The 22,783-nt window shown below is 51.2% G+C and overlaps 1 protein-coding gene across 15 annotated transcripts in view; it reads left to right on the top strand.

The window, feature by feature from the left end:
- The window catches only part of COL13A1 (collagen type XIII alpha 1 chain), an 85,309-nt gene that overhangs the window by 47,967 nt on the left and 14,559 nt on the right, over nucleotides 1-22,783 (top strand). For 5 of the 15 annotated variants that reach the window (XM_027904726.1, XM_027904727.1, XM_027904723.1 and 2 more), the window contains 22 exons: nucleotides 3,427-3,543; nucleotides 4,026-4,067; nucleotides 4,911-4,937; nucleotides 5,681-5,716; nucleotides 6,918-6,980; nucleotides 7,587-7,613; nucleotides 11,001-11,045; nucleotides 12,692-12,724; nucleotides 13,292-13,318; nucleotides 13,942-14,004; nucleotides 15,824-15,877; nucleotides 16,905-16,991; nucleotides 17,416-17,469; nucleotides 17,681-17,725; nucleotides 18,308-18,376; nucleotides 18,942-18,965; nucleotides 19,389-19,442; nucleotides 19,987-20,031; nucleotides 20,331-20,483; nucleotides 21,238-21,336; nucleotides 21,636-21,689; nucleotides 22,484-22,525. In XM_027904726.1, the coding sequence (XP_027760527.1) occupies nucleotides 3,427-3,543; nucleotides 4,026-4,067; nucleotides 4,911-4,937; nucleotides 5,681-5,716; nucleotides 6,918-6,980; nucleotides 7,587-7,613; nucleotides 11,001-11,045; nucleotides 12,692-12,724; nucleotides 13,292-13,318; nucleotides 13,942-14,004; nucleotides 15,824-15,877; nucleotides 16,905-16,991; nucleotides 17,416-17,469; nucleotides 17,681-17,725; nucleotides 18,308-18,376; nucleotides 18,942-18,965; nucleotides 19,389-19,442; nucleotides 19,987-20,031; nucleotides 20,331-20,483; nucleotides 21,238-21,336; nucleotides 21,636-21,689; nucleotides 22,484-22,525 (1,260 nt within the window). The remainder of the gene's footprint in view (nucleotides 1-3,426; nucleotides 3,544-4,025; nucleotides 4,068-4,910; nucleotides 4,938-5,680; nucleotides 5,717-6,917; nucleotides 6,981-7,586; nucleotides 7,614-11,000; nucleotides 11,046-12,691; nucleotides 12,725-13,291; nucleotides 13,319-13,941; nucleotides 14,005-15,823; nucleotides 15,878-16,904; nucleotides 16,992-17,415; nucleotides 17,470-17,680; nucleotides 17,726-18,307; nucleotides 18,377-18,941; nucleotides 18,966-19,388; nucleotides 19,443-19,986; nucleotides 20,032-20,330; nucleotides 20,484-21,237; nucleotides 21,337-21,635; nucleotides 21,690-22,483; nucleotides 22,526-22,783) is intronic. The other 10 variants (XM_027904733.1, XM_027904734.1, XM_027904728.1 and 7 more) reach the window with 9 other exon arrangements.

The following is a 22,783-nucleotide window of genomic DNA, read 5'->3' as shown; positions in this document are numbered from 1 at the left end:
GCGGAGGAAATCTTTGATGTGATAATGTTGCTAAAAAGAAATGCAGCGAAGCCAGTTTTTTGAACTGAAAGAAATGGGCCATGAAACTGTTCTTAGGGCTGTCGACAAGCAGCCTCCTCCCTAAAGGAGTCAGTTCCTGCATATTCAATCTCCAGAAGAGGTTAGAAACCTCTTGCTGAAATGCAGCTAATGTCTGTGAAATTTAACTGAGATGAATGAATAGGCAAACGCTTCTTCTAAGGACTAGTCTAGTCTGAGGCACTTGGGAAATGTGTTTAAATAAGCTCTTAGAATGGTTTCATTAAATTGCATTAAATCTTTGTGTAAACACATTTATTTTTGTTTCCAGGACCATAATTCATGTTTAGTTTACTTTGGGAATTAATTCATAAAGTGAATTATGGACATATGAACAGTGAATAAGAGTGGCCGTAGTCAGAGTTCATGTGGCTTTTAATGAGCCCACTTTAAGCTCCCTCATTCCATCAACTGGGATTAACTCTCCCATGTGGACAAACCGCTGTAATTACCCCGTGAGGTGTCCTGGGCACTCTCTATTAAGTGGCTGGGTTTTGTCACCCTGCTGCCTGTCTAGACAGTTGGATGCTAGCAGGGAACTGCAGGATGCAATTAGAGACCTTTACCATGAGGTGCCTGGTCCTTGCCCAGCGCTGGACAAATCCTGACCTTGCTGCTTGAGCCCGTGCTTTCGGTTCGGTTTCTACCGATTCAGCATTTGCACCACACAGAGCCCCATGGCTTGCACTGTTTGCCCTTCAAAGTGACAGTCTGGAGAGCCAGGCCAAGGACTGACCTCTTGGGAAGGCTTTGAAAGCTGAAGTTCCTCTCCAGGATGAAGTGGGAAACTTGAATAGCTGCCCTACGTCCTGTCGTCAGCCAGGGCTGCAAATTCCCTCTGTCCGCAGAGGCTTTAACTTCACCGGAGAGTTTTGCCATGATCTGTTTTGCTGTTGCTGTTTCATTCTCTTAAGTGCAAGAGTGTAATCTGCTCCTACAGGTCTGCCAGCACCAGGCAATTCCAGGAGCCCAGTGTATGAATACTAAGAAAAAAAGTGAGGCTGCAAAATGAGTGTAGTGCCAGCACCTGGAAGAGAGGAAAATCCTGCTGCTCCCTCTGAGCACATCAGCAGGAGTGCTCTGCCCAAAGGCCGGGGCTTAGCCGAGACAGGGGCTGAGCAGGGTCCTGTGTGAGGAGACTGAGCAAGCATGGCAGTGCTGGGGTGCAGTCAGGGTGGCTGCCTGGTGTTTAAAAGAACTGAAAAATAGCTACAGTCAATGGCTAAAAATATAGAATGACAACTGACGAAAATGACACCTGATCTCCCACTTACTGTATCCACTTACTGTCTGGTTAGCTCTGTGGGGGTCCTTTTGTGCTGAACACATTAATAAGACTGTAATGATGTGGTAATAACACTTTGCGTGTTTAGGGATCTGCGTGGATGGGCACTCTCCTCGACAAAGCCCACTCTGTCCAAGACAACAAAGCGAGGGTGATGGGAACGGGGGTTTGAGTGAGCTCCTTTCAGCTGCTGCTCATGCTGGGGCAGGGCTCCTGCTCTTCCCAGCTCCCTGTCCCCTGCCAGCGCCCCTTCCAAGCACTGTGCTCCATTTTAGTGCCCTAGACGTGGAACATGGGCCGGGCTGGCAGAGAGCAGCTGAGGTGGGAATAGAGGAGGGAGTGCCAAAGTGAGATGGGTAAAAAGCCCCCTTTGCCTTCCCTTGGTGCACCCATGCTGGGGGTACTGTAAGATGTAGTGGCAGAGAAGTCTCTGAAGTTTGGATGAGAGGCCAAGGCATGAGGAAATCTAGAAATATACTCCAGTGTCCTCCAAACATCTTAATTAGACCCAAATTACCGTCCACATTTAAAAGCTATGAGACCGTTTACGTGACAGTTGAACGGCACTGAGTGTGGAGGATGGGGAAGCTTAGGAAAGGTCCTGTGTTCCCTTGCATGGGCCATAGGATACACTTTAAAAATGGAGAAAAGCGAGGATACCCCTCCTGCCTGGCCCAGCAGACTTCCCAGTGTGGGCTGTGGGTTTAGAGGAGCAGGAGAAGGGCTGTGGCTTTACACATGACTGAGCGTCTCGTGAGTCTGGCCCACGTGTTGGAAATTCTCTTTTAAATAGAGCTCATGGAAGAAGGGATGAAAATTTGCAGCTTATTACTTTCATCTATCATTTTAAATAAAGCAAACATCCCTGTGTTTGCATGTTTTACTAAAGGCAGCCAGGATGAACAGCACACTTGGTAGGAACACACGGCGGGGACAGATTTCGTGCATCCTCCTGCAGTGTGTAAGGCTGCTGTAGAGAGGATAAATGCAGTGGAGACCCAACTGCACACCTATTGAGTTTTACTTGAGAAACAGCCACGTTTGATTTCTGGCTTCCCATGGATCCACCAAGGAGAGTTTTTCTCATTTAAAGTGGATCACTAACAGCGATCACTGTCACGATATTTTATCCAGGGAGGGGAGCCTGTGAGACGAACGGCGCGGCACGGGCGCCAACGGTGCCTCAGGAGCTCCCTGGATTCATCAATTGTGGATCAGCAGTCTGGTATTCAAACGTGGCGCTTCCAACCCACTGTCTCCTCAGCGCCGCTGGGTCCCACGTCCAGGTCCTCAGGGCCAGATGACATTGCTGAGGCATGAGCCACAGCCCCCGAACGGCTACTGAGGGCCCGGGGAGGAACCGGCTCAAACGGCCCTGTGGCAGAGAGCTTAAAATGGCAGGTGGCTCGGCACACGCTGCCTTGTTAAATCTTAGAAAAACAGGCTCTGCCTGGTGCACGTGGGCCTGCTTTGGGTGGGCTCCAGAAATGCCATGATGATCGTGTTATTTTTTTTTTTTTTTTTTTTTTTTGGGGTTGTGGCATTTCTACTTTTGGTCCTTGGCAAAACAGAGGGAGTGTTGTCCAACAAATATAGCATGGGGGGAAAAAAAATAGGCTGAGGTAAGACACTGCGGGTTTGCCTGGAAGTGCCACTGTGGTCACGGGAGGGTTTGCTTCACATGTGACTGTCAAGTGCTTTGGAAAGCCTCCTCAGAGGCTCAAGAGACATCAGTCTTTTGCATGAATATTGTACTTGACCGACTCAATGAAGAAAAAGGTCTCTTTGGACTGCTCTGTCATCTATAGATCCCTTTAGAACAGAGGTCTGACCAGGCAGCTTCAGATGTCTTTGCAAACCATAGGGTGCTGGCCCTGCTGCCCAGGCAGCCCAGCCATCCTCAGCAGGGCTCTCCATCACTCTTGGAAACTTCTCCTGTTACTAACCTGCTACTTGCTTCTACCTCATCTGCTTCAGCCAGGCTGGTCTGCCTTGGGCCCTTGGGGTGGCAGTGTGAAGGGTTTGCTCTGCCAGCTGATAACCTCCTGTTTTACAAACCGCAGGGTGAACAAGGACAAGCAGGGATCCAAGGTCCCCCAGGGCCCCCTGGACCACCAGGGCCCGCTGGACCGGCTGGACCTGAGGGAACCCCAGGACGTCCTGGGCCAGTTGGACCCCCTGTAAGTCCAATTACTGAAAAACTAATTCTTCTGCTTCCCCTTCCCCCGGGGCACAGGCAGTTTCCTCTGGCCTCTCTCGCCTGTGCTGAAGCTGAGATAGTCACGGACAGGAGACTTGCACAGGATGTGGATGTGTGGAGAGGATGAAGTTCCCAGGAAGGAGGGGAGCGGGAGGGAAGGCGGAGGTGTGCACTGGGCACTGCTGCTATCAGGGCACACAGTGGGTGACACCAGGCTCATTTCCTCCTCCTCAGACTCTGCAGAGGGCCCCGGAGAGGAAGTAACGCGAGGGGTGTAATTGTTGTGCTCAGAGCAGAAACCTGACTGATAAGAACCCCCGCCACCCCTTTGAAGTCTTGTCCCTGTTCCAGCAAGCAGCCAAGGAGGGAGAGGAAAGAAGCACCATTTATAAAGTGACACCGTTGCTAAATGGCAGGGGACAGGGCAGAAAATCCTGCTAATGTACCTCTCTCTTGTAACAGGGCAGAGCAGGAGAACCTGGGAAGCCTGGCAGAGACGGAAAGGTGGGTACCAGAAACCAGCTCCGTTCCTGGGAGCTGCAGGAGGAGACGTGGCACGCTGGCTCTGCAGCCTCTGCGGAATGAAAGGAGTTTTCCATCTTAAAGAGTTTTTAAGGCCTGATAGCAGGACAAGCAGGTCTTTTCCCCAGAGGCAAAAGCACCTCTCCACATGCAGTACTGGGGTCAGGGATCCTGTAAGCATCCTCATTTCTCTCTCAGCTCTGAGGAGCCAAGGATAGGATGGCTGAACACTTGAATTGCCATAAGCAGGCAACATCAAGGCTGATATTAGGCATCAGAGCATATCTAGAGTAGTTTTCCCCTTCTGTGTGCTCACATGCAGCTCTGGCATGGATGTTTTGTTTGTTTATATTTACATACACACATATCTGGTATGATTCATGGTTCATATCAGGTAAATTGTTTGGTTATTTCTCATTTAAAGACACGAGTGGTTTGTTTGTTAATATATTCTCTCTATTTAGCTTGTCAGAGGAAGCTGCAAATGCCTGATTTACTCCAGAGCTGCACAGTGGGTACAAATTTCCCAAGCAAGCCAGAGAAGCAGAAAAGATTCTGGAGTGTAATGCACAAGGCAAAGCAGCTCTTGGGTCTTCTGATTCAGCTAGATCAAACCTGGGAGGATGGAGCACTACAAGCACGGATTTATTTGAGTATATGGGTTAAGACAGTGCTCATCTACATGAAGAATAGGCTGGGGCTGTTTGAGCTCACCAGTGTAAATCATCTCTGTAAAGGGGTGTTTCAAACCAAAGCGTCTCCCGTCACCCTGCAGTCCACGTAATGTCTACATTTGCCAACCCCAGTGTCTGATTTTATCCACAGGGCTTACCTGGGCCTCCTGGACCAAAGGTGAGACATCTCACTTCATTTAGAGGTGCAGCACGGTGTTAAACAGGGGTGGATGCTCCTGGCGAGGACAGATGTGTACATTTTGATGGGCGGAGGAGGGGAAAGGAGGTTACATCAAATAGCTGCGAAGCATTTCTAACCCGTCTCAGCATCGCCTTTGGGGCCCAGCCCGTGTGCTGATTCATGGGTTTTGTCCAGGCGACACGTCTGAGTTGCATCTTGACTGAGCCAGGCACGCCTCATCAGCCCCTCTTGCAAAATTGTTTGCCACACACAGCTTTATTGGCCTCTTCCATTCTCAAAGCATTTCCCAGCGCTTCAGGAATGGATTTTGCAATGCTATTGTTAACTCCGCCACGGGTTCCCATTTATTCACTTGCCAAAGTGCAAGGAGGGGGGTGGTGGTTGCTGTTTTTCAGCTGCAGCCACCCACCCTAATTTGTTTTTATCTGAGGTATGTAGCCAGGGTGAGGAGATGGGAACCATGGAGCTGGGGCACAGAGCTGGCACGTGTTATCCGGCTGCCAGGGCTTATTGTGCCTTTCCTGCCAGGACTCAGCCCAGTGCAAGTAATGGTGACCTGTGGGTCTGAAGGGTCAGAAGCTCAGTGGAGTTGCTCTGAGCAAAAGGAGAACTCTCCCCATGGAATGCCCTTCCATCCTAGCAATAACTCAGGGAAAAAGGCAGAGATTTGTCCTTCTCAGGCCGAGCCTCACTTTCTTTTGTCTTCTTGCCTTTTGCAGGGAGAGGCTGGGATTCAGGGATACCCTGGCAGAAAGGTAAGGAGAGGGAAGCCCAGTGCTGTTAAATGAATTAAGTGCACTGATGCCTTGTGGAATCGTGGCTGCAAATCTCTGGACTACTCTGGAGCCCTCTGTGGAGCTCTGCTCCCCCTGGACGTGGGGCTCTGGAGGTGTCTTGAACTCTGCAGCAGCTACAGAACAGACTCCCCGTGTGTGTGCCCCTCTCCACCCACTTCCAGGCTGAAAGGCAGGTCTTGTTTATCCAGGCCTGAACAGGAGGCTGGAAAGGGCCAAATCCCTGACTGTGTACTGCTCTCTGGAAATCAGGAGAGAGTCCCCAACCTGCTCCAGGTTAAGAGGCAGAAGCTGGCAATGTCCGAATGCCTTGAGCAGCAGGGTTGTCAAGTCTGGAGGGTGTAATGAAGAGATAGAAAGAGAGACAGGGGAAAGACACAAAGGAAGATCAAAGGGGAGAGAGGGGATGAAGAGATGTCAGCTGGAGAAGGGGAAGGTGAATGTTCCCAGCAGGCAGGAGTCCTGTGTCCCCTGTTATCTCCACGTTGCTTTATGGGTGCTCTGCGAGTAAAATGGCAAGACCTGAGAGCTTTTTAATTAGCTCTGTATAAACTGAGAAGTTTTTGTTATGTCAGGAAGTGGAAATTATAGCCCCTGCAGACCACAGCCCACTCCTGCAGACAGACACAATTTATTGCCCCTTCTCCCAGCGAACCGTTGGATTTTCCATTAGGAGCCCATCCTGCTCCGTGTGCGCTGGGCGGGCGGTCCCGGCAGCGACCTCACAGCGAGGGCTTCTGCTACCAGCTCCTCTTACACAAAACCACTTGTCTGGCTAATTTACTTCCGAGCAAAGAGCCTGCAATGATCGTGGAGGAACGAGCCCAGGGTTGTGACCTTTCTCTGGGAAAGGTGGAAGGAATAGATGAAAGTAGGGGAGCAAACCTTAAGGAAAAGGGAAAAGAGGGCAAAATGTAGAGGAAAATTGTTAACTCAGATAGGATACAGGATATGGGACCGCTCCCTTCCCGACATTTCACACACATCTTTTTTGCTGCAGAATGGTGTTCCTCTCCCAGAGAGACCCAGGTGGTAGGTTGATGTGGGGGAGGCACCTCAGTGTGGGACATCCCTCTCACATCTCTGCTGAGCTTCCTGCAGCCCACAGCTCCTTTTCTTGCTGCTGTGTTTGCTCCTTCCTCCGTTTTCTTCTCTTCCTCAGGGTGAGGTGGGCGAGTCCGGCCTGCCCGGTGCCCGTGGCCTCCCTGGAGCCTCTGGCCCCAAGGTAACCCTTCAACTCGAGTCAGTGGGGGCATCTCCCAAGGGCAGATAACTGGCCCACAAGCCTAGAGACACACGAAAGGATGCCAAAGGCTGGGGACTGGAGGCAGTTCTCTAGAGCCTGGAATGAGCCGTGTAACCAGGAACACGCTTGCTCCTGAGTGGGGAGCCTGGCCAGTTGTTGGCCAAGGTGATTTCATGCTATCCTGAACCAGTACCTGCACAGGGCTTCATTACAGAATAAAACTGACCCAGCCTTTAGAGGCTTTTGCACCCGGGCTGAGGGAATGGGCCGTGAAACATTTTGATGGTTTCTACACCCAGATCATGTGGAAAAGCATTAGTATGGGTGACCTCCAGCATCCACTCCAGGAAGCAAAACTGCCTTGCGTTCCCTGGGAGGGGTGGGCTGCAGCCAGCGCTCGGGCTGGTACCGTGTTGCTGTCAGGAGAACCAGAGGCCTGGAGCTGCATTATCACACCTCTCTTTTGGCTGCTTTCCCTCTGTCCATCGCTGTTACAGTTGTACTGCTTGCTCAGTTTCTCTTTATGATGTTCACTGTCCCTCTCTCTCTGTTCCCCCCCACTTTTCTCTCTCCTTTGCTGGGCAGGGTGAAAAAGGGGACGCTGGCATAAAGGTAGGCATGAGGAATATGTTTTTCTAAGGTGCGGTAGATCACCTGGGAAGAAGATACTGCTCCTTGGGCTGATGGATTGCAAGGGGAAGTTGGGTCCGAGGCAGCTCTGTGGGGTATTTAATGGAGTGCACATCTGTGCTCTGATTAACCACAGACAGGCACTCCGAGCTCAGGCAATAAAAGCAGCCTTTATCCGTTCGGTGGAATTCGATTCTTACCAAAGGCATTTCTCCGACTATGAAGCTTGCTGGTGATTTGTTACATCTCTCTATTTGATGGGCTAGGTTGGGGTTTCCTCATAAAATCTGGTTAGCTGACGCATCAAATCCACTCAAACTCCGCAGCTCAGGCTGAGGTTTGGCACCAGGCATTTCTGTCTGTTTCTGGACACTTTTTACAGGCTCGTATGGTCTGTGCCCAGATGTTATCTATTTGACTGAAATTTACTGTGCCCATATATTTAAAGTGCATTACTCAATGTAGACTGTGCTTAAAACATTACAACATTGGCTGGTGTTCATGGCAGTCAGAGCACACTGTGTCATTCCATACATCTTAAACATCGCGAGGAAAGACTGGCCCTGTAATACTTGGAAAAGCATTAGCAGTGACACGTACATTTCAAGTATTTAGTCTGTGGCATGCAGCTCATTTATCGTGCGGCACATACGCTTTCTATATCTTTTCCATCTGGGTGGATTATTGTTTGAAGGGAGGAAAGGCCCCTTCAGAGGTTACCAAGGATGTGTTACGTGGAGTTTAAAGAAGTGTTTCTTAGGGAATGCAGGATCTGGGTCCATAGTTGAATAGAACAGCAGCAGTTGTCTTCCTACAAGAAAACTATACCTCCTCAGAAATACTGAGATGCATGTAGAGTCCAAATGTTCCCTGTGTCCATCTCCACATCGGTGTAATTCCATCAAGCACAGAGGCATCACTCCTGTTTGTGCCAGTGTGAATAAAGGTGGTATTGCACCCCAGACTGATGTGTTTTGGGGGCTCAAAGTTTTTCATCTCTCCTGTTAATCAGAACTGGAGGACTGAAGTCAGAGTGTAGCCTGGGGGGGAAGAAAAGGCTGGAAGGGGGAGTCGTCTTTCACCCCTGCTTATACTGCCACGTTTCAGTGCCAGCAGACATCTGCTCTGCTTGTGCCCATGTACAAGGATTGGTAGCCCTTCATTAGATCTCTGGCAAAGGGAAGAAGTCTCCAGGTATTACAGTGATGTCTCAGGGCCATCCACAGGCAAGAGCCTTCCCTGACTCGGGGTCACCCCAGAGACACACTCTTGCTACTTGGCCCCTTTTCAATCCTTTATTCATCTCACATCACAAAGAGCAGAGATGAAACTTGCGACGATTTTTTTGTGATAGTAAATTGCTGCTCCTAAGGGGCACCTCCCCAGACCCAAAGTGGCGGCGTCTTTCACACACAGACTTTAATTTGTTATTGTCAGGGTCACTTTTCTCTCAACTTCCTTTCTTTTTGCTCAGAGGAGTTGAAAGGGAAGTGCAGAGGTACCCTTAAATCAGCAGCCAGACCGCACCCTGTTGCAGCTCTTGGGCGTCCCCCAGCACGTGCATTTGTTGTCTTTGGAAATTGCTGCTTTCTGTTGTCTCCCACCTAAGAGGATTGATTTAGATTCTGGAAAACTTTTAATGCTTCCAACGTTGGATCCAACTATCTGGGCTAGATTCTACCTTCTCTTTGCTTTCAGGAGCCCTTCACTGATGTTTTCTTTTTTTTTTTTTTTGAAAGGTCTGTAGGATGAGGCTTTTTCTCATTCTTTGAGGAAGGAGCAATAAATAAAGTGCCCACAGCCTTGCTCAAAAACCCTTCATAATCTGGCTCTCCCCTCAAGGAGCAGAAAGGAAGTGTGTCTGCTTTAATTGGGAGCTAACGAGCTAATCAGCCTGGGGCGTCACTGGCACCCCGTGGGGATAAAGCTGTTCACACCAGGGCTAGTGTAAGGGTTTCTTTTGTGCGGAGGGGAGAGATATAGCCTAACTTTTCGGGAGAGGTGTTTCCTGAACCGGCGTGAAGCTTGCGAGGGAGCTGGGAGGTGCTGCTGACTGCCTTGCTGGAGCCCACTGGGGACCTGTGGGTGCTTTGCCTTTTGTACCCACCTTCGGTGATGTTTCCCAGCTCCTGGCTTGGCTGCACCGTTCCGGTGCTGCTTTTGGTGGGCTACAGCGCCCTGTGCAGCTCGGAGGGCACCGGGGGATCACAGGGATCGGCCCAGCGGGTGCTCGCTGTGCTACAATGGCTTTCAGGCACATAAGGGTTTAAAGATGTTTTGGAGAGTTGTTTTTCTCTGGCTCTGGGATTTCTTTCTGCTCTTCAGCGGCGCAGTGTCACGTTTGTTGCTCCCGCTCTCTAATTAGCTCTAGTGTCTGTGCGATCCTGACGGTGCCGGGGCTGTGCCAGCGGGCTGAGGCCATCTACAGAAAACATGGGGTGGAGTGGTTGCTCTTTAACTTGCCCTTTGTTGGGGGGGGTTACCCTGCTGCCTCTCACTGAGGGGGCTTTGCTTGTGCAGGGCTAAATAATTAAGCATCTCTTCGGGCAGGCAGTTCTTCCAGGAAAGTCTCTGGGATGAGGAATTAGTGTCACGGCCACAGCTGCCCTATGGGGATGGTCTCTGCAAGCAGCATGGGTGCCTCGCAGCAGAAACCATCGGTCTTCTTTTCTTGGTCTCGCTTAAAAAAAAGCAGGGAGCATAATTGGGAAGGAGAGTGAGAGAATGGTCCCCGTTTTCTATTACAAAGCATTCATAATTATTGCTTCACAGCTGAAAATAGGGTAGTTAAGGATGTTGTACAGGGCAGGAGGTGCTCACACTGCCTCATTTATGTGTATTACGGTATTAGAAGGTATTTTACAAAATACAGTTCACAGGATGGCACAATTACAAAAAGTGCTTTTTAAAAAAGCATAGACATCTATCCCTGCTGAACAGTCCTTCCAAGCAAGGACTAAACACCCAGAACAAAACAACAGCAGCATGCAGATTGCCTGAAGAGGTTTTACTTTCCAGTTACCACCGGACAAAATTCAGGCTAACAGCACAAGGCGAGCCTTGGATTCTCTGCTTCTCCAGATGATAAGTTTGTTTATCGTGTAGTCACTGCAGACTGAGCAGCTTGCCGTGGCACGGGATGTGGCAGCAGGGGACAGAGCCTGTGGCACTCTAGTGGGGCTAGTCGTCCTGTAAGCAACAGGCTTCAGAGGTGCCACTGAAGGGAAATGGCCCTGGTTAGGACAGTCAGCCTGGTGAGCCCAGGAGGGTTTCTCATCGCCTGTGCCCTGGGCAATCCCCACGAAGCCCTGGGAGGACTCATCTCCTGTCTTTTACTCTCTTTCTCTGTGTGTCTTGCTCTGCTTCCAGGGGGAGAGAGGCATGCCAGGGCTGCCGGGAAGACATGGCTCTAAGGTACCTTGTAACCAGAGGAGTGATACTTGTCTGCCTGATCTCACCCATAGCCCTCACCTGTCCCTGATGCACAAGCATCGCCTGGAGTTGTTTGTGTGTGTCTGTTACTCAGTGACTGTCCTCAGCTGAATTATTTCTGCTTCTAAATTGCAAAATATAGGGCCTAATTTACGCAGGGGATGGTGGGGGAAGAAGTGTTTTACCAAGCAAATGGCATGCCCAGTCCAAGGCTGACTTGCAGCATCAGGACCTTAATGCTTCATGCCAGCGAGAGCGGCCAGTGCCAGTAGGGAATTGGTGTTCTGTAAATTGGGGTTCCCAGGAGACCACAGCAAATGTGGGATCAGCAGTGAATCAGGGTCAGCGTGTGAGCAACCCTGCATGTCTGTGCGTGGCAGTTGAAGGAGAAGCACTAGAGAGTAACCTCATCCACGTTCACTGCCATCTGAAGGCCGAAGAGTGAGGAACAGGCATCCCACCTGCACTGCAAAAGCCTAACCCCAAGCCACTTGCTGCATGTTATCCCTTTTCATGGCTCTAGCCCATATTCACTGAAACCTACTGACCCTGAGACGATCTGGAATGCTTTTTTCCCCCGTTTATTGCGTAGAATCCCTGATCTCCATCTTCTGTCCTTGTGTTTTTTAGCTTTTGTCCCCGATTTCTGTTTCAGAAAGCTGAGAGGTATGATCCTGCTGCTCTCTGGCTCCCCACTCCTCGTTGTTTGAACTTTTCCGAGCTCTTTTCACTTTCAGCTTGGCTCCCAGTTCTCCTCTCTGCCTCATGTGCTACATCCCAACCTCTCACATTTCCCAACTTCTAACACCTCTCTACCCCCTCCCCTCTTCTTAGTTGTCCCTCATGTTTGCCTTTGTAACTGGACATTTTTGCCAGGACCTAACTAATACTAACACAGGGCATACAGAGACTTCAGAGCAGAGGGTTGAGAGGGAGGACCTGATTTTTGCATCAGCGCTGTCGAGGGCAACGTGGCAGTGCCTGTGGGAGCAGCTGGCAGGGGCTCTGAGGCTCCTGTCTGGGATGGCAGGGTAGGCTGGACCCCACACTGTCCTGTGGTGGTGGCAGCTCGCTCTGTGCTGCAGAATGACACCTGAATGGCAGATGTCTGGCTTCAGAGCTCTCCTGAAAATGTTGTGCTGCAGGGTTTGTCTTCTGTGATAAAAACAGAATGATGGGGAACAGCAAGGCCGAGGCTCTGGGGTATGAGCTGGCCTTTCTCGGGATGCTCGAGCTGATGTGTCTGGGCTCAAGTGCTGAACTGGGGGTTTGGTCCTTGGTCTGTTTTTGCACTCCTCAGTTATTTGACACTGTTCTGCTTGCTGGCCTTTGCTTCACTTGCAAGACTAAAACCAGGAGGGGGGTGTAAATCTGGTTGTCTTGACTGGGTTGTGCTTTGGAGGAGCTTTCTGGAATGCAGAGCCACTGCCACGGGTGAACAACCGGTGCAGGGAAGGAGAGCGTGTGCTGAGTGGTGTGTTACAGCCTTACTTCTGAGTTGCAGAAAGGAAAAGATGTGGATTGTTTTGCCTTCTTAGTTCCACCTGGCTGATACCGTTTTGTTTTTTTAAATTTTTGTGTCCGATTAATTTCAAACAAGGCGTTCCTGTCTTTCCTCTCTCTGCCAGGGCGCTCCTGGGATGGCCGCCGCGGGGATGAAGGTCAGTTTGACATGGCAATGCCTTGAGCAGGGCTGGGGCTGGGGCTGGGAGAGCGCAAGGTGCTGGAAAATGGTCGGACAGCTCCCACTAAAGGGAAACATCAGAACTGCCACGCCTTTGGCAGAGGTACTGGACCTGTCTGCGAGCAGCAGCCCTGCTACCCGGCACCGCTCCCGGCAGAGCCTCATCACAGCCACCCGCAGCCTCGCTCTGCCCCTCTGCACACAAAGCTGGGAGCAGGCAAACTCCAGGAGATGAGTTTTGCCTTACTATGCTCCCTTGTATCTGCTAAGCCTCTTGAAGTGCTGCAAGGTGGTTACTCAGTTTTATGTAGATGCCATTGCTCTCAGGTTTGCTGGTTTCTTACAGCAGCCTGGGCACAGCTAACGAAGCTAAAACAAACTGCAGGCACAAAAATGAGCACCTTAAGCATTCTTATGCTCTTATTTACAAGCCCAAGGGCCCCATAGATTGAAATTTTTTTTTCTCCACTGTGATAGCTCTAGGAGGATTTGTACTCTCTCTCCTCTGGCTTTTCACTCTATTTTCCTGTTTCTTCCTCACCAGGGCGAGCCTGGGACTCCAGGAGAAAAGGTACTTTCAGAAGGCTTTGCTGTGAGCCTGCACTTCTGGTTGGTTTGTGTATTTTTTTTTTTTTCCCCTCCCGGAGCAGCTGAGGGAGCTGAGGGATGGCTCTGTACTTCCCAGTGCCCAAATTCAGGCCCAAGTGGCACCTGCGGGTGTAAGCGAAATGGTAATAAGATACAGTGATACCAAGTGAGAGAGGGACCGTATTGCAAACATTCCCTCCCTCCTGCTTCTGTCAGTGGGGATGGGAATACCCTCCAGCTGCCTTCCTCCTCTCCTCCCTACTCCACGAAATACGCACAGCACGCTTTGCTTAGTGAATATGTTCCCTCTGTCCCTTCCCCATCCCCTTCACCTCCCAGGACTTCTGAGCCCACCAGCAGCCCTTCCCTGTCCCTGCAGGGGTCTGTTCTGCTGGGAACTGTCTGCCCGTGTTCTCAGTGTAGCCTGACATGGTTTGAGTTCCCGGGGCAGGCACAGTACAGACGTACCCCATCCACGAGCTCTCCATCCCTGAGCTTTGCTTTGGAAGCAGCTGGCCCCTCTGGTTTGAGGCTGGCTGGGTTGTGTTACAGCGTGTTACAGCCGCGTAACAGACGCATTCTCTGTCTTTTTTGTTCCCCACGAAGGGAGATCCTGGAGTCCCAGGGAGGATGGGCCCCCCAGGTTTGCCAGGGAAGAGGGGGCAGCGGGTAGGACATTGTGTGTTTGGGCTGGGTGTCCTGGCAGTGCCGTGCTGTGTTCCCTGTGAGCGGGAGCTGGCGGGAGCCTGCTGTGTGTTGCATTATTGTGCTTGCAGGGGATTATGTGTCCTTTGCTGGCTCTTGCCCCCTTGGTGAAGTGTGTTTGCGTGTTCCCGCTTGCAGGGGTGGGGGGCTGGTGGCAGGCAGGGCAGCATGAGATGCCTGGGATGTAGTCTTGTCCTGAGAGTGATTAAGGACAGTGCCGCCTCTTTCTGACTCCAGAAATAACACCCTGCAGAGGGATTCAGTAATCTGACCTCCCTCCTCAAGAAATGTGCTGCTTTACTCCCTAGTTCTGGCAGCACAAGATGATTTCAGTAGCCCTTATGAACATGTGTATTCAAAACTAGTCCTTGAACGAAAAGCAGGATACTGAGGCAGAATCAGGGATTCACGGAGGCCTGGGATAGGATTAGCCATTATATCTCTGCAAAAACCCCAAACGCCCAACCTTTTCCTTGGGTCCTACAAATGTTTTCCTTCCTTCCAGAGACAGAAGCATTAATTTACAGCAGCAATGTGCACGTTCCAGCAGGGGGGGGCAAGCTGTGGGGGTCTTACAGGTGACTGGAGGCCAAATTACCTTGGAAAAAGGGGTCACTGCACTCTAGAATTGCCTGAAAAAAAGATTACTGCTAGTTAATTATTTTCCACGGAGCCACCGGTGCATGTCTGTTCGTGGAGCATTGATGCAAGTTCCCTGCATGTCAGATGGGTGCCCTTGAGTTCTGATAAGCAGCACCAGCCTCTGCAGGCAGAAACAGGGTTCCAGGAGCCGTTGTGGAGAGAGCTGGGCACGCGTGTGGGGAAAGAGGATTTGAGTTGTTCTGTGTAATCTGTATAAGTCACTAAATCTTGGAGGTGTGAGGGTTGCAGGTAAGAACACGCCTTTCCCTGGTCGTGCATTTGAAACATCTTTTCAGGATAGCAGAAACCTCTGATCTCTCTCTCTAGAGAGGCCAGATTCACACTCCCAAACAGGACACTGTGCCTGGAACCGTGGATGTAGCAGCTGGATGGAATGGGGCTGAATGGAACTTAACTTCAGCGTGAAGACTGCTAATTGAGTTCCAATATTGAAAATATGGCCCAGGTTTCAGGGTGAACTAAGCAAAGCCACTTCACCAAGGCAGTGCTGTGTGCCCTCCATCGTTCCCTGCCTGTGGCATCTCTGTGGTGCCTCACACAGCCCAGCCTGCAGCCCTTGCTCTCCAGGCATCATCTTACACCATCAGCTGCTGTCTTTGCCACTTTTGCCACTCCTGTCTTCGCTGCTTTTCACAACCAGTGCGTGTCCCAGAGCTTGGCTGCCAGCTGAGACGCTGCACTGCTTGTTTTTTGTAAGAGCATGATGAGACTGGGATTTGGAGGTAGGGAAGAGGGAGCAGGGCATGGAGAAAGTCCTGTGTGCCAAATAAAACTTGCCCTGGGCAGCAGCTTTTCTGCAAGTAAACCAGGGAGATCCGGGGCTGAAGAACTGTCAGGGAAAAGGGATTTAGCAGACCAGAGGGATAAGGAAGATGCTGGGGGGGACCCTAGATCCCTTTCCCCCTCACCTTCCTTTGGAGAGAAATGGTAATGATGTGTAGAGATAGTCAAAAGGACAGGTGAAAACGCTGACTGCTGGAGGATGCCTTGTCTGTACCTAGAATAAAATCCCTGGGGAGGGGAAGGAAGGTTTGAAACCAGGAGCAGCTCACCCTTTGGCTGCTCCTCCAGGATGAAGAGCCTGCAGAGGCAGCCCTGACCATGTCTGCTTTGCCAACAGGGTGAGAAGGGACGAGCTGGTGACCCTGGGCTTCCTGGACTCCCTGGGCCAAAGGTTTGTCTCTTCCCTGATACTTTGTTTTTGGTGGGGCCGCTCTCCACCCCTTTCCTCCCTCCCATGTGGCAAAGCTCCCGCACGCTTAGGTGACTGTGGCACTGTGATCTGCAGCACTCAGCTGGGTGTCCATGCCCCGGGAATGTGAGGGGGTACACAGAGGATGGCTTCTGGTGAGGAATTCCATGCCCTCATGCGTGGTGGGGAGGTTGTGGTCCTGGGAATTGGGAGCATGGAACCGGTAGTTCCAATAAGTCCACGTTAAAAGCGTGACCTCGGATGTGATGTGGCACTCCAGCCTCCCTCTGGCTCCAAGACCCTCCTGTGATGAGGAGATGGGCTTTTTGGGAGCTGCACTGCCGTGCACTGAGTTGGAGGAGTAGCCTTGTGCTCGGAGAGACCCGGGGCAGGTCAGCTAAAGCTAAACCTTGAAACTGGCTTTTCCCCTGTGCACTCAGGTTTTTAGATAGAAATCACAGCTTTCAAATCAGACTTTCACAAGGAGCTTTTCCTTTGGGCAAGGGGACAGTGCACTGAATGACAGTGGCCATTCCAGGAAGGGGTGTAATGGCAAAGGTGTCCTGCTATTGCCTTTTTATCTGCTCTGTGCAAGGGAGATGGTGTGTGGGTCTGACTGGCTGATGACTACAGCTCCTGAGGGAGACATTCCAAAGGAAGCCACTGTCAGGTGGTTTTACCAGCTCAGTTTCAATGACAGAGCACAGTTGTGTTCGAACTGGAGGCCAGGGATGAGGTCTGTGCAGAAGCCCTGGGCAGTCAGTGCCGAGCAGCCGCAGGGATGAAGATAGCTGTGGCTACTGGAGGGGCTTGACATGGACCCCAGGCAGGACTGGCCTGATTCCTGGCCAGCTCCTGGTTCTGGAGCAATGCCTTTCTGGACTATCAAGAGTCCAGCTGATGTACCTTGTCTTGGGCCATGGCTCTTGAAGCCAACAGTTTGGCAAGTGAAGTTACTGAGACGGAGAGTCTCATCTGTGACACGTGGCTTGTTCTTCTTTGCAAACAGGGAGATAAGGGAATTGCTGAGAATGCCTTGGTGGGAGCTAAAGGAGAACCTGGCCCTCCAGGTCTGCCTGGACCCCCTGGACCAAAGGTGAGTGATTTTTCCTTCAGGGAGTTGTGTGTTGTGAGGGATTGTGCCCAGCACAAGGTGTGTAGGAAGGAGCAAAGGTTGCATTCATCTGTGCCCACCTCTGATTACCTGCTGAAGGGATATCAGGTTCTGCAGGGTGTTATAGTACCATTGTTCTGAATGTGAATTGTGTTTCTGGAAGGAAAAGACACTCCTTGTGCTCAAGTAACTCCCCTCTAGGCTCTGAGAAACCAATCTGAAGGTCCTCTCTGCACTAGAAGGAACAGAAGGGCTCCTGGTGGGAAGTTGTAGCAAGAGATTTGGGCTTTCTGAGGAGAAGGGACGCTTGGCTGATGCAGTTCCTCCTAGAAAGGCAAAGCCAAAGTGAAGTCACCCCTGCTCCACACAACACCAACCCATCCCTTTCCCTTTCTCTTTCTGCCAGGGAGAAGCTGGTGACGTTGGCCGGCCTGGTGCTGCAGGGTCACAGGGAGAAAAGGTACAGAGAGTTTCTGCACAAACCAGCTCCAGGTCCAGAGGTTCGGTAGCTGCAAGTTTGTTCCTACATGTACAAAATTTACTGGGAAAGGAGGATTTTAAAATTAATCTGTCAAACCCAGACGGTTCCAAAGGACCAGCAGAGAATGATTCCTGGAGTTCAAGCGAGTGCAGGGACAGGCTCTGCTAACAGCATGTTCTTCTTGTTACAGGGGGAACGTGGTTCACCAGGAGACCAGGGACCCATGGGCCCAAGGGTAGGTGTTCCTTCACTAATGAGTTTGGGCCCTTCAGAGGTGTCCAGGGATAGTGGGGCCGTACTAACAGTCCAAACTGGGGCTTCCTGTCACTAAGAGTGCTCATAGCTGGGCAATGGCTAAGTTTGAGACAGGCCATTTCTCCACTCCATATCTCACCTCCACGTTAGAGGGAAAGAGTCTTGCAAGCCATCTCAGGGTGGCTCCTTTGTAGGAGGAGGTGGGTTTGGACATCCCAGTCTGATCTCAGGCCCTTGGCCTATGAGAGAAGGGCAGCAGGAGGGTGCTCGGTGCATGTACGAGTCCAGCAATTGGTCAAAAAATCCAGCTCCTGGATTCTGGCTTCAACTTCACCTGTTGTCAGACCTGCCAGCTTTGATGGTCAAGGCATGGTGATCTGGGCTGGGTTGGCTACACTTGTGAAGTGCTTCCTACCCTACAGAAGCTTTCTGTAATAAATGAAAAATGGGACACTCATGAAACCGGTCCCTCTGAGCCGCCTCTTTCAAGGTGAACCACAGCTCTGAGCACCCCAAGGGAAGTGCGGTCCCAGCCCCTGGCTGAAGAGCTGGTATTTTCCAGGGCCCCAAAGGAGAGCCTGGGAAGGATGAAATTATGGACTATGATGGGAACATCAGTGAAGCTCTCCAGGTGAGCACCTATCCTCCTGTGAGGTGACTGCTGGATGCTTTACAATTTCCCGGGGGATACAGGCAGCTGGGAACGAGGTAGATCTGCTTTCTCGGCAGTAACAGCGAAGGGAAACGCTTGGACTGTGTGCCGTAGTCCCCTCTATCCCACAGCTCCCTGCATGTAGCGTTTTGGTCGGTACCTGGGCACTTTGCTGGGCTGATGGATTAACACCAGTGGGTGTAGAGGTCACGTGAATCCCCTCAGGAGTGGCACGTGGCGTGGGGTAGGTGGTGAATGAAGGCCACCAAAGTTTCCTGGGAAGTGTGCACTGAGGATGTGCCGTGAGTGAGTGGCTGTGCCCAGCTCTGGGTTAGCCTGGATTCCACTTGGGAAAAGGGGAAATTGTAGAATAACAGCTCTGTGGGACTCAGTGAGGTTTTTTTGCTCCTGTTATTTCTGTAGGTTCCTTGGTCACTTAGGCCAGTGTTAGATTAGTGGAGAACAAACCACCTCTGGGAAAACGCTTAGTTTTCTGGTAACCGTTTTAGTTTTTAATTTTTTTTTTTTTCTTGTATTTTCCTAGGAAATAAGAACTCTGGCCTTGATGGTGAGTTCCGGTCTTTGCTGTGGGGTTTTACACAAGTAGCCTTATGTCCATCCTAGGCAGAAGGCCTGACAATTTAGGTGCAGCAAAAACATTTGGCCTTTGCTGTTGGGAGCTAAAGCTGGGGCAGCTGACAGCTGAAGGAAAAGCATATCTTGCCTTCTGATCTTGAATTCTGTTCAGGATTTTGATCTCTCTGCTTTAAGAGGTAATACATGCTGCTCAGAACAGAGAGTGCCCAGAAAGAGCAGGGAAGAGCAACTCTGAGGACTCTCCACTGCTTGGCTTTCCAACCAAATATGATTTTAGAAATACCTTGAAAAATTCCCTGAGATTTCCCTTTAAACTCCGGAAAGTCTTTGGATTTCAAAACACAAAAATAAAAGCCCTGTTGATGATGTGAAAATAATTTTTTTCTTTATCTAGGGACCCCCAGGACTTCCAGGTGTGGCTGGACCTCCAGGGCCACCAGGACAGAAGGTACTGGCTCAGTTCAGCACTTGCAGAGCTTAAGGAAACACAAGAGTGGCTCAGACAGAATTCCTAGCCACAACTGTCCCCAGTGCTCCTATCTCCCTGTCCAGCATTCTTGGACTGTCCTGCTGGCCTCTACCACTCCTCCTCATGCACAATATCCTGAAAATCTCTTTTCCCACAATGATAATGCCTTATCTGAAAGATAAAGGATCCTTTCTACTTGCCCTCCCCTTCAGGAGGCAGCTTGTGGGAATTGCACTCTGTGGGATTGCGTTGTTTGGGGACTGTGTTTCAGCGCTGGGGCTGTGAACTGGCAGTCAGGATCAACAAGACCTGGAAAATGCTTAGGCAGTCACACAATGTGTTGTTTCAGCAAGGGCTTCCATGCTTTATTTTCTGTGACTATCGAACCCCCAGGTTTTTCCATCCTTTTTTCCCTGTGATTAGTCCCTGCAGACTATTTCTGCAGTGTCCATCCTTCATTGTCACAGTGAAGGAGTCACAACAGCTGCTTTCAAACTGCCAGAGTAACAATTCTGTGTTTCAGGGTGAAATTGGCTTGCCAGGTCCTCCAGGCCACGATGGAGAGAAGGTAAGGCACGATGCTCTTCCCTTCAGTGGCCTTACCTGGAGTCAGTGTCTTCCACCTCTGTCACTGAACGAGCACAGTTGCTTTTCCCACAGGGGAAAACAGTATTTTGCTTCACAAAAGTGAGCATTGATGGTTTATCAGTGTCCTAACACTTGTCATGGCAGTGCTACTTTGTTCTGTCTCCAAAGGGCACGGCTATGGGGGAGAGGATGAGCAGTGGGAGAGGCTCAGGGCCAGGCAGGAGTAAACTCTCTCTTATCTGTAAAAACTTCACTTTGTGTTGTGTGAATTTTTTTTAGGGACCACGTGGCAAGCCTGGAGAAATGGGCCCCCCTGGCCCTCACGGGCTGCCCGGAAAGGATGGACCCCCAGGAATAAAGGGAGAGCCAGGCCATGCTGGGGTCAGAGGAGAGAAGGGTGATAAGGGAGAGCCAGGACAAACAGGCTCACCGGTGAGTAAACCAAAGCCTCCCAGAATAGTGGTGGTTACCCAGGTTATGGGCAAGGCCCCAGGGCTCCTTGGGCACCTCTGGGCCCCTCTGAGGTGGGCGCTGCTGTGTGAAGTGTGACACTACAGAAGTGAGATCCTGGCCTCTGGCAGATGTTCTGTCCCTGCTGCCTGCCCTGCTCTCTGAGCCCTGTGTCCCTCAGCTTGCTGCCTGGCATGTTGCTGGCACTGACCGTGAGCAATGAGGCTGAGGCACCAGCACACCCCATCCTGGGAGGGCACCTGCATGGGGTGACATCCCTGCCACTAACAGAGGCACAAGTGCCTGGGCTCCCAGCTTGTCCGTCACAGCTTTGTGTCCCTAGCACTGCTCAAGGGGGTTTTATGCAATGACTTCCCGCCTCTCTTCAAGATCACTAGGACAAAACTCCTGCTGTCTCAACAAGCTGGCTGTTGGGGAGTGATTCCTAGCATGGACTCCAGCAACCTGCATAACCACGAGCGGAACATGGAGGCAGGAAAGCAGTACTCCCTCCCCCCTCTGGGGACTGGCACATCCGCAGTGGCAGGAGGATGTTCAGCTCGTCCACTTCCAATACTGGCAAAGCCCAGCATTTCTCCGGGCACCTGATGGGGGTCTGGGGTTTTCAGAGTGCTCTTGGGATGGCCAGAGCCGGTCTCAACTCCTGCAATGATGTCTTGTGTGTCTTCCTGGCTTAGTCTTACAAAAAAATCCACAAGTCTTTCTTGATCCATAGGGTCTAGATGGCCCCACTGGAGAGAAAGGCGAACGAGGTGACCAAGGGATGCCAGGACCGTCAGGATTGCCGGGTCCCATTGGACTTCCAGGACTGACAGTAAGAATGGGAAAGTCAGGCTGCTCTTTCCTGCTTGGTAGAGAGAAAACAGCACAGAGCAGCACACAAGGGTTCATTTCCCAAAGTGCTGAGCCTCAGAGCCCTGCCCCTTCGTTAGGTGTCACAGAATGTCCGTCTGGTCTGCAGCAGCAGGCAGGGAATGTGGAATACATGGTCTGCTCCCACTCCTCCCTGGGGGAGCTGCTGCTGGCCAGCACGTGGGTGGTTCACAGGTGGCTTCTGATGGAGGGAGACTCCAGAGCACAGCGGGTGGTGACAGGGTCTGTTGTTGTGTGCAGGGAGAGAAGGGTGAGCCTGGGGAACGTGGAGACAAAGGAAATCCAGGAGAATCGGTAGGTCGCCTTTCCTGTGTTCCTTCTGCAGTCTGGGCAGCAGGGGAGGGATGATTTGTCAGCACAGCTGCTGGAAACAGGCACGTCCCACCTCTGGTGACACCCCCCTCAGTGAGGACAGCAAGGCCTCATCTCATGGGACTGGATCACCAGCCACCTCTAGCTCCTGATGCCTGCCTTTCCCTGACACAAGAACAGTCTGTCTCACAACCAGCAGTCAATAGGGAATGCCTGGGGAAGAACAGAAGATCTTGGAAAGCGTGACAAATATTTTCCCTGGCATTTGCAGTACAAGGGTTTCCTAGCAATACTTGCATATATATATATGTATATACACACGTACACATGTTTGGTTTTTTTTTCAGTAGATTTTAGGGTTCTTGAATTTGCCCATTCTCCCCCCAAAACTCACCCCTAGCTGTTGGGAGTGCCCTGCAGCAAGGAGTCCCACGGGCTATTGACATGTGTGGAGCCAGCCACCTTCTTCCCTATCTTTTGCTCTTTGATCCTGTACCTCCTTGCAGGAACTGTGGTAGAGTAGTGGAAGTGGACATTTCTTTGGAAAAAAACCTCACTGCTTTCCCTCCTCCTAAATATTTGCAACTGCTGCATAACCTTCCCCAGTGTCCTGCTGCTGCTTCCCAGTCACTCTGTCCTGGATCTCTGCTGCTTCCTGATGCAGTCCTTAGGGGGAGTCCAGCTCTCCCAGCCCTGGCAGGGCTCTGCTGCACCCTGTGCCCTGTCTGTCTCACGGGCAGCACACTGACGGTGACTTCTCCTGCTTTGCTTTCCAGATATCTGGCCCCCCCGGACCCCAAGGCCCTCCTGGACCTCCAGTAAGTTTTGAGTGATTCACCTCAGGAGCAAAGCACTGGGAATGGGGATAGAGTGGGAAGTGGCCGGGGAGGATTCTGTGTGGAGAAAACAGGCAGAACCACTGCAGTGTTGAAATGGGAACAGGTATCACTTCCAAACCCACCCCCAGGGTAGGTCAGAGCTACGGTGAGCTGGGTGGGCACAGAGAGGAGGTTATGTTGGTCTGAGATGAAAGGGAAGACAGTAGTAAGATGGGATGGATGGGATTAAAGGGATCA

The sequence above is a fragment of the Empidonax traillii genome, unplaced genomic scaffold (assembly GCF_003031625.1).
Source record: "Empidonax traillii isolate 1590-97213 ecotype Southwest subspecies unplaced genomic scaffold, ASM303162v1 scaffold1080:size189641, whole genome shotgun sequence".
NCBI lineage: Eukaryota > Metazoa > Chordata > Aves > Passeriformes > Tyrannidae > Empidonax > Empidonax traillii.
The sequence above is the reverse complement of the archived record's forward strand: the minus strand, read 5'-3'. Positions and strand labels throughout refer to the sequence as shown.